This window comes from Castor canadensis, chromosome X, assembly GCF_047511655.1.
Source record: "Castor canadensis chromosome X, mCasCan1.hap1v2, whole genome shotgun sequence".
Lineage (NCBI taxonomy): Eukaryota > Metazoa > Chordata > Mammalia > Rodentia > Castoridae > Castor > Castor canadensis.
Window position 1 is genome coordinate 81,467,709 of NC_133405.1, and position 16,013 is coordinate 81,483,721.

The following is a 16,013-nucleotide window of genomic DNA, read 5'->3' on the forward strand; positions in this document are numbered from 1 at the left end:
GTCATGACTGGGCTGACCTGGTCCTCCTGGAACAGAAGGAAACAGAGGCTGCTGACCCCAGGGCCCAGGCCAGGGCTATCCTTAAAATACAAAAACAAACCACAAACCAAAAAAGCCCATCTTTCTTCTTCCAGGTAAGTCTTGGTAGCTCTCTGCTGGTTCCCTACATCCCCACCTCCTCTGGACCTTAGCCTCCATGTGGGGATTCAGCCTGTGACTTGGGTCACACTTTTCTCTTGTGCTTTTTGTTGTACCTCACGCTTGCAGAACACCTTCTCTCCTGCAGTCAATGGTCCTCGCTCCTTCACACTCCTTATTATCTCACTGAGAAGGTCAAGAGGGTTAATTATTGATGTCAACATTTTGAACCTTTTACTCTTAAAGATAATATGCATTAGCAGCTGCTTTGAAATTCTCATTGCCTCAACACCATTGTCTAGTGGTTTTCCACTCTTGCCATGCATTACAATTACCTGGAGAGCTCTTGAAAACCGCCCAAACCCAGCCACCCTCCCAACTTAATGACACGAGAAGCGAGAGGCCATCATTACTCTCCATCAGGCATAATTGCCTCTCCACGTCTTTGTACGCTGTGGCTCCCAGTCCTTGACACACAAAAAGTATCAGCAGGAGAGCTCGGTCAATATCTGGCCCCATCCCTCTCATTCTGCAGCTGGCTTGACAATTGTAGGATTCGTGGAAATTTTTGAGAAGTTGTTTCTGCCTGGACTCTTCTCCTATTGCCACCTCCATTCTTTTCTACAAAGCCTATTTTTCTCACGTCACCATTTCTCAAAAGATGCTCTGTAGTGAGAGTGGAGGAGTTATGAAAAAAATAGAAGAGCTAGTGGCTGCGGTTGGCTGACGCTGGCTCCTCTACACATTCAATCCTGCTCCCTGAGACCTGTGAATGTTACTTTATTTGGAAAAAGGATCTTCACAGATATGACTAAGTAAAAGATGTTGAGATGAGACTCTCCTGAGTTATCTGGGTGGCCTTAAGTGCCATTGCAAGTGCCTCTAAGTGAGACAGAAGAGACACACAAGAGAAGGAGAGGCCTCATGAAGACAAAGGCAGACCCAAGGAAGGGATGCAGCCAAGAGCTGAAAAGGCTTGACTGGCAGAATGTTCCTGAGGAGGAAATGTGGCCCTGAAGACAGGCTGATTTTAGACTTCTAGCCTCCAGAACAGTGAGAGAATAAATTTCTGTTGTTTTAAGCTGCCACTTTTGTGGTAGTTTGTTATGGCAACCTTAGAAAGTTAATGCATAGTGACCAAAGAAGCTGGTAACTCTATTTACAGAACTTCCTGATTCATTTTCCATTCTAATGAGCATTGTTTCCTAAACCAGGCCCTCAACAAGTGCTCCTCAGAACATACCTTCTGCTAGGCTCCACTCTAGCCAACAGCCACCAAGCCTACTGCGTACCAGACATGTGTGCATGAGAGTTGCATCCATACTTCCACCCCCAGCATGTATTTACCCTTTCAGAATCTACTGTTCATTCATTTTCAAACTCAATAAAGACTTGTTGAATGCTTAAATAAACAAATACTTATCCAAAGAGCACCTACTATTCAAGACACTGGGAATATAGGGATAAAAAAATCATGGAGCTGGAGATGTAGCTCAGTGGTAGAGCAGGTGTTTAGCATGCCCAAGACCTGGGATTCCATCCCCAGCACTGCAAAAAACAAAAACAAAAATAAAATTGTCTGTCTTGTGAAAAGTATATTCCAATGGAGTAAGCAGTCAATATCAGTCAATAAACAAACACATAAATATAGCAGGTGGTGATTAATGCTATGAAGAATATAAACCAGGCTACATGGATAAAGAGAAATGGGTGGGGGCAGTACTTCAGAGCAGGTGATCAGAGAAGCCCAGGCATTCACTAGGTGATTTACCTAAATTAATCCACACTTTGAAACGGAGGAAACTGATCACACAACAACTATTAAGTGGCCAATATGGGATTGAAATCCAGGCCCTTCTGACACCAAAAAAAGGCACATTCACTACTACATGTTATACAAGTCCTATATTCACTTGGATGCCCATCGAAACCCCCTAAAACCTGCCTTGGCCTCTCTGTATTTGTTCACTGATTCCCAGTAGAAATAAGGATTCTGAGGGTGAGAAGGCTGGCGGCAGAGGTCAGATGACAAAGGACACTTATAGTCAGAGATTTGTCCTGAAAAATTGCTTCAACTTCTTTCTTTGTTTGGGAGGCAGGCATATATGGGTACTGAAACTTCCCGCTTCCTCCCAAGGGTCTATTCACCTCTTCTTGCTGCCCTGCCCCATCACCTGAGGCCTCAGGGAGAGCCACAGAGAGCAGTTAAGGAACTTTTGTACCTCTGCAACTCTAAGTTGCATCTCTAAGTCCTGGATGGCAGGTGGGACTCAGGCGGAGATCAGTCAAGCAGGGGAAACTGGGAGCAGTTTTGCAACAGCACGTGGCCTGGTTTGCTCTGTGGAGCAGAGTGGAGAATCAGGCTGCTCAGGTGAGTGGGACCAGACCTTTGAAGGAAGGCTTTGGAGGCCAGGCCAGCAGAACAGCCTTCATTCTCTGGCTGGTGTCTGCCGAGATGTGTCCTGCAGATACAACTTGCATCTGGAGACGCTGACAGCAGGAACAGAAGGGTATTTCGTGAGAAAGTGAAGGTTCCTTGTCAAATAAGCTGCAGTTTAATGAAGCTAAACAGAACCCTTTTATTAAAGCAGGACTTCTCAGACCTGGCATGAGGGCCACAGTGAGGCCGTCCTTATGGCAAAGATGGATGGAGACCCACAGAAAGGCAGGCCAGACTGGGGAGGCCAATCAGTCCTGTGGATTTGACTCTAAATCACCTTCTGTCTCCCCTCCCTGCCACTTCTTCCGTCCCTGCTTCAGCCAACATCCCCCCAAAACTGGTCTCCCTACACCTACCTGCCCCCAAATTGTTTCCCCTCTTCCAGACTTGCTTTCCCTATACCCGCTGACCATCCTCCTCTCTAAATCTCTTTCTCTACAAGCACTTTGCTACCTATGTCATAAACAACAGTAAGTTACAAATATTCTGGGTGGTTGTGACCATTGTTCACTAGCAAATATACTAAAAATTACTCTGAGTTCCCCAGGGGATTCATCTTGAGCCAGCCTCCAAATAAACCTTGAATTTTTTAAAATATCATTTTCTTTCCTTTTTTTTTTTAACTCATAGAAGCAGACAGGCTCTGCTTTGAGCTTTTAGCACACTGTTGGTTTCCTTGGTAACCACCTCCAGTTCCCACTCCTAGGCCTCTTATTCTTCATCTTCTGTGCTGGCCCCCAGCTGCAGAAAGCCTGAGAAGCCTGAGCTCCCTTGCTTCTGGAAGAGGCCCTGCCTTGGGTTTCACCCAATCCTGTTAGGAATTTGAATAATGAGCAGCACCCCATCACCAGGTCCAGCCAGAGATCAGCTTTGGCTGTTCTCTGTTCCTCCTAATTCACATAATGGCCTTTCAAATCCTGTTGGGAACAGGTAAGGTATCACAAGACAAAATGTATTCTCAGGTTGGAGTGCTCTGAAGCCAAATTGGTTGGGCTAAAATCCAGGCTCTGCCACTTATTCACTTCTTTGAACCTGTTTCCTGTCTTTAAAATAGGTATAAGGATAGAACCTAGCCTGAAGAGATTTTATGAAGACTTGTATGTATAAAAGTGCTTCAAACAGCACATGGAACATGGTAGGTGCTGTGTAAGTGTTACTGATTAATGTCATTATCATTACTGTTACCACCCACTGTGCACTCACCTCCAGACATTATGACTAAGTCAGCAATTAACCTGGTCTTCTGTGAGTGACGAACTTGTGGGAGCCACAGGACAGAGTATGTTTGCAACATGGTGTTTCATCAAATTCCTTTTAAACCCTGCCCTGCGGAAGCACGGCCCACCTTCTGGGCCCAGGCCCTGCGGCACTCAGCTCTGAGGTGACAATGCACCCAGCAAGCACTCTGTCTGGAGGTGACCTACACCCTCTTACCCATAAAGACTTGGTCACAGGACTCAAGATGGCACTCAGGCCTCACAGTTAAGGCTTTAGGACTTTGACAAATTCCACAACCCATATAGTTTGGGGTATGTGGTGCCTCAATGCAAATCAAGTTGTCCCCATGGTGTGGACAGACCTGGGGGGAGCCTGAGCGGCCACAATCAGAGGAATGGTGCAAGTCATAGATAGCACTGAACACATGCCACGCACTGTTCTCGGTACCTTTCCTCTGGTTTTAATCCAGAGGAGAAAACCAAAGCACAGAGAGGTGAAATAAATCCAAAGTCACACAGCAAGTAAATGGCAGAACTGGTAACACAACCCAGACAGCCCACTCCAGAGTAGGCTTACTTCTCTGCCCCACTGCCTCTCATGGGGCCAGCTCAGCCTGTGCCTGGGCAGATGACTTGCTACCTTGCCAGCAACATGGGCTCAGGAGACAAGGCCTGGGCCATGGTAACCTGCACAGAACACGTGGACAAACCCCCAAAGGGTAAAAGCATGCTCTGTTAGGATTGTGGGAAATTCATTTTGGCTGGTTGAGGAATTTCCTAGAAAGCCAGAGAGTCAAAGCAGATAGAGTTCAAACCAGAGTCAGGCCCACCTACTTGAGCAGGGTGCTGTGAGGGCAGCTTAAAGCACCACTGGGTAGTTTACAAGGTAAGAACTCAGTGAGGGACACTACGCAGCAGCTTTTGCTCAATGGATTATCTTAAGGGTGGGCACCATGGCCGCCAGATGCATGTCTTTTCCTCTTCATGGGAGCCCAGGCCAGCCTAGATGACCTGCTCTAAGCCTTCCTTGGAGGGGCCTCACCCAGCTTTGCAGGCCTGCTACAGTTTGGGAAAAACTTCACGCTCTAAAGACCACAAGCCCCAGTCCCTTCCACTCAACCAGTCTGTGTCAAGGACAGAGCCATCCTGGGAACCTCAAGCCTGGTCTGTACTCTGAGTAACAAGAAGGAGCCCTGGGGCTGCTGAGGCCTTCTGGCTGGTGGACAGGCAGTGCCTCTCTCATTGGTTCCAGATCACAGGTAAGGGAAGAAGCCAAGAAGTCTAAAAGCACAAAGTAAGGGCACAGGGAGCAAAGGGAGGGTCTGAATTGAGGGAGCATTGCTGGAAGCACAGCCAGGGAGCATTTGTTCCCAGGCAGCCTTGGTCCTACCTTCTTCAAGGCCTCTGCACTGCTCCTAGGAATAATATCTGACCCCCAAACCATCCTGCATGATGGTGATTTTTTTTTCCAGACACGGTCTCACTATGTAGCCCAAGCTGCCTCAAACTTGTGATCCTTTTGTGCTACCATATCAAGCTTGAGAGAGATTCTTTTTTATTTTTATTGAGATAGATTCTTTTGGTAACTTTTACTTTTTAAAAAAATTCAAACTTACAGGAAAGTTGCAAAGAACTCACTTGTCTGCTTCCTCCACACCCCAGCATTAGCATGTCACACACTTGCTTTATTCTTTGTACATCACCTGTCCCTCTGCATGTTTGCTGTCCAAGTCCTAGGGTCATTGTGTAGACACAATGACCCTCTGCTCCTAAATACCAAAATGCATATTTTGAGTTCTCTTCAGATCATATGCGTCTTCACCTTTTACTAAATACCTCAATGTATATTTCCTACAAACAAGGACATTCTCTGACATTACCAAAATTAGCGAAATAGGCTCCCAGAGACCTGGACTGTAGGACTAACAGGAAGTCAGTGTGGTCAGAGCCCAGGAGTAGGGCCACTACCACTTTTGCCCCTGGACATCCCTGCTGCCCCATCCCCTCCTCCTCCCCAGACCTCAGAACTTCAACCTCCTCTTTGGGAGGTGGGGGACAGCAGCCCACGCAAGTCTCCCCGAGGACACTGAAGCCACATGCCCCCCATGGGTTCCCTTGTCTGTGGAGGACATGGCTGGTGCCACCTCAGAGGCCTGCATATGGAGCAGCACATTGTGAAGAGAGCATCTGGCAGGCCCTTACTAGCTGCTGGATCCAGGGATCAACAGGATTGAAGATGTTCCAGTCTTCAAAGAGCTGCCACTCTGGTAGAGAAACTGAAAAGACAAAGGCACATGGAAATGCATGGACTGTACCTATCTCAGAGACATGAGGGAGTGGCTGACCATGCTGGAGGCCAAGATCCCCTTGCTGGAAGCTGTTGTGCAGCCCTCAGGTCTGTACAATGACCTGCCAGCCCCAGAGCACCCCACTTCCCTGGAATGAGGACTTCTTCTGTAGTGTCATCCCCCTTACCCACCCAGGGCCCCTAAGGAGAAGGCCCATGGACCCAGGAGGGGCTCCCATGGCCTGCAGGCCCTCCAGACTCCAAAGGTGACTGAGGCCAAACAGGAGAGAAGTCCCTACTGGGGCCTCATAGGCTCTTGGGACCAGCAGGGTCCCGTGGACTTCCTGGAGAGAAGGAGCACCCTGATCCCACAGGACCCCCTAGCCCCCAAGGCATCCCCCAAGGCATCCTCTTCTCTAGCAGCCACCTACAGACAAAGATAATGTAGACTCCCAGCTCACACCTGCCATCATGGACACAGTGCTAGATGGTGGCCTAGGGCCCCAGAATCCTCCTGATCTCCCAGGACCCCTGGGAACACTGGGATCCCAGGGCAAGCCCAGCGTGAATGTGGATGAAGGGGACAAAGCCACCACCACAGAGGGTGAGGGCATGCAGCAGCTGCAAGAGGTGCTGAGGACCCTGGCAGAGAGAGTCCTTACCCTTGAGCACATGGTTGGGATCTATGATTCTCTGAGGGGTCTCAGGTCGGGACGCCACCCTAAGAGCCAATCTCAAAATGAAGCAGGGTGGCCCACAACCCGATGGTGCCCTTGCTGCCCACTAGGTTCCAACCCTGTGCCAAAGAGCTCTGACCAAGTCAGGGGCAGGAAATAAGAGCCCAGGCAGAACCCTTGCCTTGCCCCTGTTCTCCCACACCCCCTACTCCCTACTGGAAACAGGGCCAGGTGGTGAGCATGAAAATAACCCTAGAACTCATCAGTCACTGAGTCCCTGATGACACTGGGCCCATCAAAGAAGCTTTCCTTATATTGTCACATTTAACCCTTATCAGGCTTATTATCCCCTCTTGACACAGGGACTGACACTCAGAGGGTGTAAATAACCCGCAGAGGTTCTTGGATCATGGAGGCCAGAGCAGGATTTGAATCCAAGCCTCTCAGATGCTGAACCTGTGAACTCTGGACCCTGCCAGTTTCTCCCTGTCTTCATGAGGAATCAGGCAGGAAGAAGCAGGGCGAGGATGGTTCCTGAGGCAGCAGATTGGCATCACCCACGGTCACAACTCAATCTTACTTAGTGCCCCCCACTCCTGCTGCCTGGTCCTTTTGCCTGCGTCAGAAGGAGAGAGTATTTAATATTTAATAGGACTGTCCTTCAAGGGTGGGACCTGCAGTCCCCTCCCAGTCTCTCTGGGAAATCTCTAGAGTCTGCTGTTCCTGTAGGACACAGTGAATCCATATTCCCTTCACAAAATGGAGAAAGGGAAGCTGCCCATGACCCAGGCCTGGTGGGCATGGTGCTCCTATCTTTCACGGATGTGGTCCTGGCAGGCAGAGGAGGCCAGGTCCTAGCAGCTCAGAGATCAGACTGCGGCTGCTGAGGCCTCTCAGGTCCTGGATCTCCTGTGACCCACCTAGCCTTAGTGCTCCTCTTGCTGGGCCAGGCCTTGGATCCCAGAGACAGCAGGAACTCTGAGAATAGAAGGTGCTGGCGCCACTATGGGGCATGTCTCCCCACATGGCAGAGGTGTTCATGTGAGGCTATAGACCAGTCTTGCTGGGCCTCTGAGGTGGGTCTGGCCGTTTGCTGACCAGTCTGTTTCCATGGAGCGGCATTCAGAAGCCTGTGATATCACTGAATAAATAAAGGTGCTCTCCTCCCCATCCCCCCTGCCCCCCAAAAATTAGCAAAATAGCAGGGATTTGTCTAACCCCCAGGTCATATTCAAGTTTCACAAGTTGTCCCAATTCTTGAGTTTGTTTTTATCCTCCTTTTTGACTGCTCTTTAATCATACAGCTAATAGATGGATGCAGTCTGTGTATAAAACATTACAGTAAGGCCAAGGTAGTTCTCTTTGAACATCACCCTTTATCCAGGTCTCTGAACCTCACAAGGTATTATGACAGGCAGGCGTAATGCATACAAGCTGGCACGTTCTAGTTGTGTGACTTTGAGCAAGTTCCTTAAACTTCTTGTGTTTCTGTCACCTGTACGGTGGGATGATAATGATAACAGCCTCATAGTTACTAACTACACAGTTACGAGTATTAAGTGAATTCATACCAATAAAGTACTTAGAGGCTGAGTGTGGTAGTGTTTGGGAAGCAGAGGCAGGAGGAGCGTTCAAGGCCAGCCTGGACCACAAAGCAAGACCCTGTCTCAAAAAAAAAAAAAAAACAACACCACCAACAGCAAAGGATTTAGAACAGTGCCTGGCACATAGTTAAGCAGTCAATAAATGTCAGTTTTTCTTATCACCCTGTGGGGGATTCCAAGGGAACACAAGATGCAAACCTTACCAAAGCTTGCTTGCTTAGCAACAGCTGACTCCTTGAGCCCTAGCTCATGGCCCCAGCACCAAGGAAGTGCTTGAGTTCCAGGAGACTTCAAAGTTGCACAATGAGGGGCAGAGGAAGGGACAGTCCCCAATCCCTGGGCCTCCCTGTGACTTGAGATCTCCTTCCCTTGGGAAATCCAGGGCCAGCAGAAGGAGGCCCAGAGTGCCAGGACTGGGTGAGGCAGAGGCCTGGAACCCTTTTGGATTTCTGGAACCTCTGGCCTGACTGAGCCTGCTCTCCTGATGGCCTGGGGCTGGCAGCCCGAGTCCAGGGGGTTTTGGAGTCGGGGTCCAGGGGACATTCTGAGGAACTGGAGAGGTTGTGACGCAGCAGACTGGGGTAGAGGAGGAAATAGCTCTTGTCCCTGGTCTAGGGGCCCTCTTTCCTGTGAGAGACTGGGCCCAAGGGTGTAGATCTCTGAGCCTCCCATCTCCCCAAACCACAGCCCAGAGGTGTGAAAGAATGAAAAATAACAGGGGGAGGGGTGGCAGAGAACAGCCAGGTGCACATTTCACACCTTGACCACAGGTGGGGCCCTGAGCAGCTTCACTCTGACTAACTTCCCCCTCAGGCTTCCCTGCTGCCTGCTCTGGAGGGCAGAAACAGGAGGCACCTGGGCCAGAACTCAGACTGAGGCGGGTCTGCCATGGGCATGCCCAGGCTCTGACCTGCCCCAGGGCTGCCTGGGACAAGAAAGGACCATGTTAGAGGCCCAGACAAGAATCAGTCTGTGACACAAGAACTTTCCAAAACATCTTGACTGTGAACGAGGGTAGAAGCCCACCGCAGACCTCTCCTGCCATTCTGAGGCTTGGGAAAGTTACCAGAGGAAGAAGAGACTGTTACTCATTGGGCACCTGCCCATGCCAGACACTTTCCACATGTATGGTGTGGCCCATGGAGCCACCCTAACAAGTGGATACTACCCTTACACCCATTTTCAGATGAGGAAACTGAGACAGAGATGAAATGATTTGCCGGGACCATATAGCTGGGCAGCCAGGGTATTCAGCTAGCACTGGTGAACCCTGCTCCCTCAGCCATGGCCTTTCTGGAGGACCAGCCCTCTGGCCATGGCCACACCTGAATGCCCCCACAAGGCATGACCCTTGATCATGGGCTCCTCTTACATGCAAGACTCCAGGTGGCTCTTGGTCTGGAGCCAATAACCCGCTCACTGGGCCTTCTCAGCTGCACTCCTCTGAAACGCTGGGCCCTGAATTAGAAGCCTCCAGTCTTGGTTGTCTGACTTCATCTTGTGACAGCTCCACTGAGGAAACTCACTCAAGATTTGTCCAAGGTCACATAGCTCAAATGGGGTGGGGCCAGGACTGGAGCCCAGACAAGTTTAGCATTCTTCCATTGTCCCATGGGTCACCTCAGGAACAGCAAGAGCCTAGGCTGGCCTATAAGGACCTTGCCCTGACCTTAGGGTGTCAGGACACAGAAAGAAAATCTCTGTGCACCTTTCCAAAGCCCGTGTCCTGACCTTGTCCCAGGTGTCCTTCCCAGCAACCTGGAAGGTGGGGATCATCATCCCCATGTGACAAATGAGGAGACCCTAGACTGTCATATTTCACAGAGACTAGTAGTGTTCTAACATCTATTTGGAGGATCACAGTGACTTGATCACATCTGCCAATATGAGATAGTTCCAAAATGACCATCTGTTTTCACCATCATTTCTTTCATAAAGCAAAGGCCCTTTTAATACCAAAAAGGGGATAAAGAATGCACTTGGCAGATGAAGTCCTTTAAAACGAACAAATGTGGCCTTTACTGTCCTTTTTTTCATTTGCTGAAATCCACTGACCTCAAAATCACAGGCAGGTATGGGAAACCATGGTCCTGGCTACTGTTCTTTTACTACCACCATAGGCAGTCACATGCCATGTCCTACTCATCCTAACTGACCTGGCCTCAGGAATCCTCCCCATCTCTTCCACTTACACTGCTCCTGACCTCCTCCAGGCTCTCAGCTCCCTCCGACTTGAACCCTGTCAGGAAAGGTAGGTGACAAGTTGATTCAGAGCAAGCCAAGTTACTTTTGTCCACTGAAAGAGAGGAAGGGCCTTGATGCCTGACAGGAGCACATCATGTCAATAAGCTTTCTTTTTGTTTGGTGGTACTGGAATTTGAACTCAGGGCCTCATGCTTGTAAGGCAGGTGCTCTACCACTTGAGCCAGCCCCTATAAGCAGAACTGAATTGGGGAAGCAGTCTGGCTGAAAACTGGGCCCCAGCTGGGCATGGTGATGCACACCCATAATCCCAGCACTCAGGAGGCTGAGGCAGGAGGATTGAGAGTTCTGGGCTAGCAGGAGCTACATGGTGAGACCCTGTCTTTAAAAAAATTTAGGGCTGGAGATCTGACTCACTGGTAGAGCATTTGCCAAGCATATGTGAGGCCTTGGGTTCCATCCTCAGTACTGCAAAAACAAGCATACAAACAAAATGGGCTCCAAGGCCAAGGGCTATTGTTTGGGGAACAGAGAGAAAGAAGAAATGTCTTAGGAGAGGCAAAGTAGGGGCAGCCTTGCCAACCAATAAGGAGAACAGGGTGCTAGGAAGGGAGCAGAGGGTAAGGGAAGTCCTACAGGAAGGTGGGAGAAGAATTGTCCCACCACTCTCTGTCATGGAAGGTACCAATGCTGTCCTGTAGCTTTTCCTTAAAATTGGGCCTCCTCTCCAACCTCATCCTTCTTCTTTACATCCCAGAAACAACGCTCTCACAAATGTGTGGTGTCTCCAGATACTGCTTTAAACTTTGAAAACAAACAGCCATATCTAAAACAATATGGAGTTGCCTGTGTGGTGGTTTCTAGAATTTACATAAGTGGTGTCAAAGAACACACAATATTCTGTAAGTTGCCTCTTCCACCATGTGGGTACTGGCTTCTCTGGATACACCCATGTTAAAAGTATGTAGCTTTCCTCCATTTGTTTTTAGCCACATGAATACATCAGTTCATCCATTTTAAAGAAACTGGAGGCAGAATACTGGGTGATGAGAGTCAGGCAGCCATGGGGTCAGTCCCTGTGCCCACTCTGCCTTGTCTGACAAAGGCTTTCTCTCTTTATGAATCATCTGTGGGGACAACTCACCAAATCACAAGGGACTTGTGTGGTAGGAACGAGGTACTATCAGTCTAAAGGGACATCTAGTACACAGCAAGTTCATGAAATTCTCTGTTGATTAGCTGGGAGGGGTGATGGCAAAGAAGTGGATTTAGTATGAAGGGTTTCTTTAAAATATTTTACTTTTTAGCCAGGCATGGTGACACACACCTGCAATCCCCGCACTCAGGAGGCTGAGGCAGGAGGATGGAGAGTTTGGGGCCAGCCTGAGCTACATAGCAATACCTGTCTCAAAAAAAAAAAAAAAAACCCACAAATAATTTTTTTGAGTTTTAAAAAACTATTTCAAAACCACACATTTAAATAAAAACCGACTAAATAAACAGGTAGCACATACTCTTTGGTTAGGTTCACAAAACAAGTAATTTTTAAGAGAGCTAATCTCCTTTACAGAGAACAGGAACACACAAACACCCAGGACAGATGAACATATAGCACCGAGAAGCAGTTCTTGCACCTGACAGCAGGGCTGCCCTCCACTTCCTCACCATGTGGCTTCTCCTTCAGCCCTTTCCCCTCAAAGGACCCACCCCCACCCAGCCACCTCATGGCCTTCCCTAGGGCCCAGACTCTCTATTCTGCCATCAGGCTGAACCTTGGTATTACCAGCAGCCTGTTGTTCTGCCAGCTGTGCTGCTGGCTTGCAAATGTAAAGCCAGGATGCTGATAGCCACACGCTCCAGCTGCCGGCCACCCAATCGTTGTGCACACCCAGCCACTGAGGGGTCCAGACCTGCTCAATCTGGTCTGGATGCCATGTTGATATTTCAGACAACTTGGGCTCATTTTAATCTTATTATAATGATTAAGAAATACATACACCAGTGCCAAGGCAGATCCAACCATGCCTAAATTAGTGAAGAAAAGAGAAATCTCCCCATAGAAAGCTTGATGACAGCATGCATCCCCTTCCCTTAGAACCCAGTCCTAGAAAAAACCCAATCCCAGACCTGCTTGGGAGGATGGTGCCTTTAGAGTGTGAGCTTCCCTTTTCCATTCATTGACCATCAGATAAAATTTCTGGCTTGTTCTTAGAGTCATTTAGTTATTAGTGAACGGTATTGAGTGGGCAAAGAACCACAGATTCTGTAACAGTTCCAGGCTCATGGCCAGCTCCCCCCATCCCCAGCAGCTTCACCTGGCCACAGGAATGGCTGGGGTAGGAACTCTGCGGCCTGGAGCCAGGGAGGGTGACTGTAGCTAACCCTCTGGAAGAGACTGTGTCGAGAACCGTGAAACCCTCACTTCCTCTGTGTACTGTGAGTTCCCAACCACAAGCACCAAAGCAGAAGGGCAGGCAGTACACAACCCCGGCAGCCGGAGCACCAGCCCAGCCATGGTTCCTGAGGTAAGTGCTACTGCCCAGCCTGGCCAGACCACAGTTCCAACTGGCCAGCCCAGGGTACCAGGGATAGGCCAGGGCTGGCCTATAGCCCAGGGGTGAGCAAGTAGAGACTGCAGGAGTTGTGGTAGGAGCAGTGGCCACTGACCACAGGCGAGTCTCCTCCCTCTTGGGCTTGGGTGCTTCATCTGCAAAATGTAGAGGGAGTGGGTAGAGATTCACCTTCTAAGGCTCCTTTCAGTTCTGGCTTGGAACTATGGCTCTTGCATGCTGGATTGAATTAGCACTGGGGAAGTCTGAAGTTCTGGGGTGGTTGGGGTTGGGGAGGATAAAGAAGATTTCTGCAAGCCAGTCACAATGGCTCACCCCTGTATTCCCAGCGATTTGGGAGGCAGAGACAGAAGAATCACTTGAGGTCAGGAATTTGAGACTAGCCTGAACAACATAGTAAGACCCCATCTCAAAAAGAAGATTCCTGCTAGAGCTCAGTGAGAAAGCTCAGCAGATGACTAAATGGGCACACAGCCTCTGAGTAGGGGAGGCAAAAAGCATATGGGGGGCCACAGTGATTTATAGAGAGGCCCCACAAGGAGACAGTTAAGTTGGGGTCCTCAGATAAGGTCTATGAGGAAGACCCATGACTGGGAGAAAGAATGGTGGGGAAGCGCCTGGGGAGGCAGGTGGTTGAACTAGGTGTGGCCAGGGCACTGAGGCCAGCAAACCACAAGGGAAGAGAGGGGAAAGCATGGGGTTGCAGGGGTAGGCAGTAGGGAGGTTGGTCCTAGGCCCTAGAGGAAGCTCTCCTTCCCAGGATTCCTAGGCCCATGAAACTGCCCAGAAGGGTGAGGGAGAAGTGGCCTTTGAGAAGAGAAGTCACCATCTCAGACTCCAGGCTAGGTAGATGGAGCTCAGGAGTTGTGGCTCTGGAAGGGATGTGGTGACAATTACAGGGTCTGGCCCAAAACCTTTGGTGCCTGACTTACTGAGCAGTTGCTCAGAGATACGTTCCTCAGACGAAGTCACAAGTCGCAAAGGGGCAGGGCGGTTGCCAGGCCTTTACAGGGCCCAGCCTCCCTTCCCTTTCCTCCCTCCTGCAGGTGAGCAAACATCAAGTGCTAGATGCCTCAGACTTTGCCTTACTTTGGGAAAACTGTACCTCTCCCTATGACTATGGAGAAAATGAGAGCGACTTGTGCTGTGCCTCCACACCCTGCCCACAGGACTTCAGCCTGAACTTTGACCGGGCCTTCTTGCCAGTCCTCTACAGCCTCCTCTTTCTGCTGGGGCTGCTGGGCAATGGGGCCGTGGCAGCTGTGCTGCTGAGCCAGCGCACAGCCCTGAGCAGCACTGACACCTTCCTGCTCCACCTGGCCGTGGCTGATGTGTTGCTGGTGCTGACACTGCCACTCTGGGCAGTAGACGCTGCTGTCCAGTGGGTCTTCGGTTCTGGTCTCTGTAAAGTGGCAGGCGCCCTCTTCAACATCAACTTCTATGCAGGGGCCCTCCTGCTGGCCTGCATCAGCTTCGACCGCTACCTGAGCATAGTGCACGCCACCCAGCTCTACCGCCGGGGGCCTCCAACCCGTGTGGCTCTCACCTGCGTAGTTGTCTGGGGACTCTGTTTGCTCTTTGCCCTCCCAGACTTCATCTTCCTGTCAGCCCAACATAACGAGCGCCTCAATGTCACCCACTGCCAGTACAACTTCCCGCAGGTGGGCCGCAGGACTCTGCATGTTCTGAAGCTGGTGGCTGGTTTCCTGCTTCCCCTGCTGGTCATGGCCTATTGCTATGCCCGCATCCTAGCTGTGCTGCTGGTCTCCAGAGGCCAGCGACGCCTGCGAGCCATGCGGCTAGTGGTGATGGTAGTGGTGGTCTTTGCTCTCTGCTGGACCCCCTATCACTTGGTGGTGCTGGTGGACACCCTCATGGACCTAGGGGCTTTGGCTCGCAACTGTGGCCGAGAAAGCCGTGTAGACGTGGCCAAGTCGGTCACCTCAGGCATGGGCTACATGCACTGCTGCCTAAACCCACTGCTCTATGCCTTTGTGGGAGTCAAGTTCAGAGAGCGAATGTGGACACTGCTCATGCGCCTGGGCTGCTCCAATCAGGGAAGGCCATCATCTTCTCGCCGTGATTCATCCTGGTCTGAGACCACAGAGGCCTCCTACTCAGGCTTATGAGGATAGACTGGGGCCTTGCCTTTGTCCCACACAGAATAATCCCCTCTTATTCCAGGCTCCTTCCTCCCTTGCTGCTAGGCTAGCTCTGGCTCTCCCATAACCTTGCCCCTGGGACTCACTCGCAGCCCCAGTATTGCTGGGTCTCCCAGGAACCACCTTCCCAACTTTGTGGGCAGCATCATAGCTGCTCCTTAGCTGCCAAGTCCCATCCTGCTGCTTCAGAGGTGGCTTCCTGGAGCCCCACTGCCCCTCTAACTCAGTAAGTAAAACTTGGCCTTTCCCGTGTGCAGGCAGTATGAGGCAAATCACACAGAGGCCCAGGCCTTCAGCTCAGCAGCAACTATGGCTGTGGTCCCCAAGACCTATTTGCTCACTCTTACATCTAAAATCCTGCTTAAAACTTTTCAATAAACAAAATCGTTTGGACCAGGGTGTGTTAGTAGTCCTCATTCTGGCCAGTCCTGACTGGGCTCCAGAATAGTTCTTCCTGCTCCTCTCAGCCTGGCCCTGGGTTTGTGCCAGCCCATTGTGCCTGTTAATGTCTCTCTGAAGCCCTTTCCCTACCCTCCTGGGCAGCCTTTTTTACTCTGCTGGACACCTTATTACCTAATGGTGGTGGTGGACACACCCACAGACCTGCTTGGACAGTCTGATCACACTTTAGGAAAGGGACCACCACATGTGAATAAAACATAGTCCCTGCACACCAGAAGCTCAGGGAAGATGTGGCAAGAACCAGCAATAGCAAG

General features: G+C 50.2%; 1 protein-coding gene and 1 pseudogene across 1 annotated transcript; both read left to right on the forward strand.

The window, feature by feature from the left end:
- Positions 1-2,394: 2,394 nt before the first annotated feature.
- LOC141419464 (collagen alpha-1(XXVI) chain pseudogene) lies at positions 2,395-6,919 on the forward strand (annotated as a pseudogene).
- A 6,095-nt stretch (positions 6,920-13,014) lies between these two features.
- Positions 13,015-15,690, forward strand: Cxcr3 (C-X-C motif chemokine receptor 3). The gene is made up of 2 exons (XM_074062392.1): positions 13,015-13,090; positions 14,182-15,690. Exons 1-2 carry the CDS (start codon positions 13,079-13,081, stop codon positions 15,262-15,264), a joined length of 1,095 nt encoding a protein of 364 aa, XP_073918493.1. The 5' UTR covers positions 13,015-13,078; the 3' UTR covers positions 15,265-15,690.
- Positions 15,691-16,013: the final 323 nt, after the last annotated feature.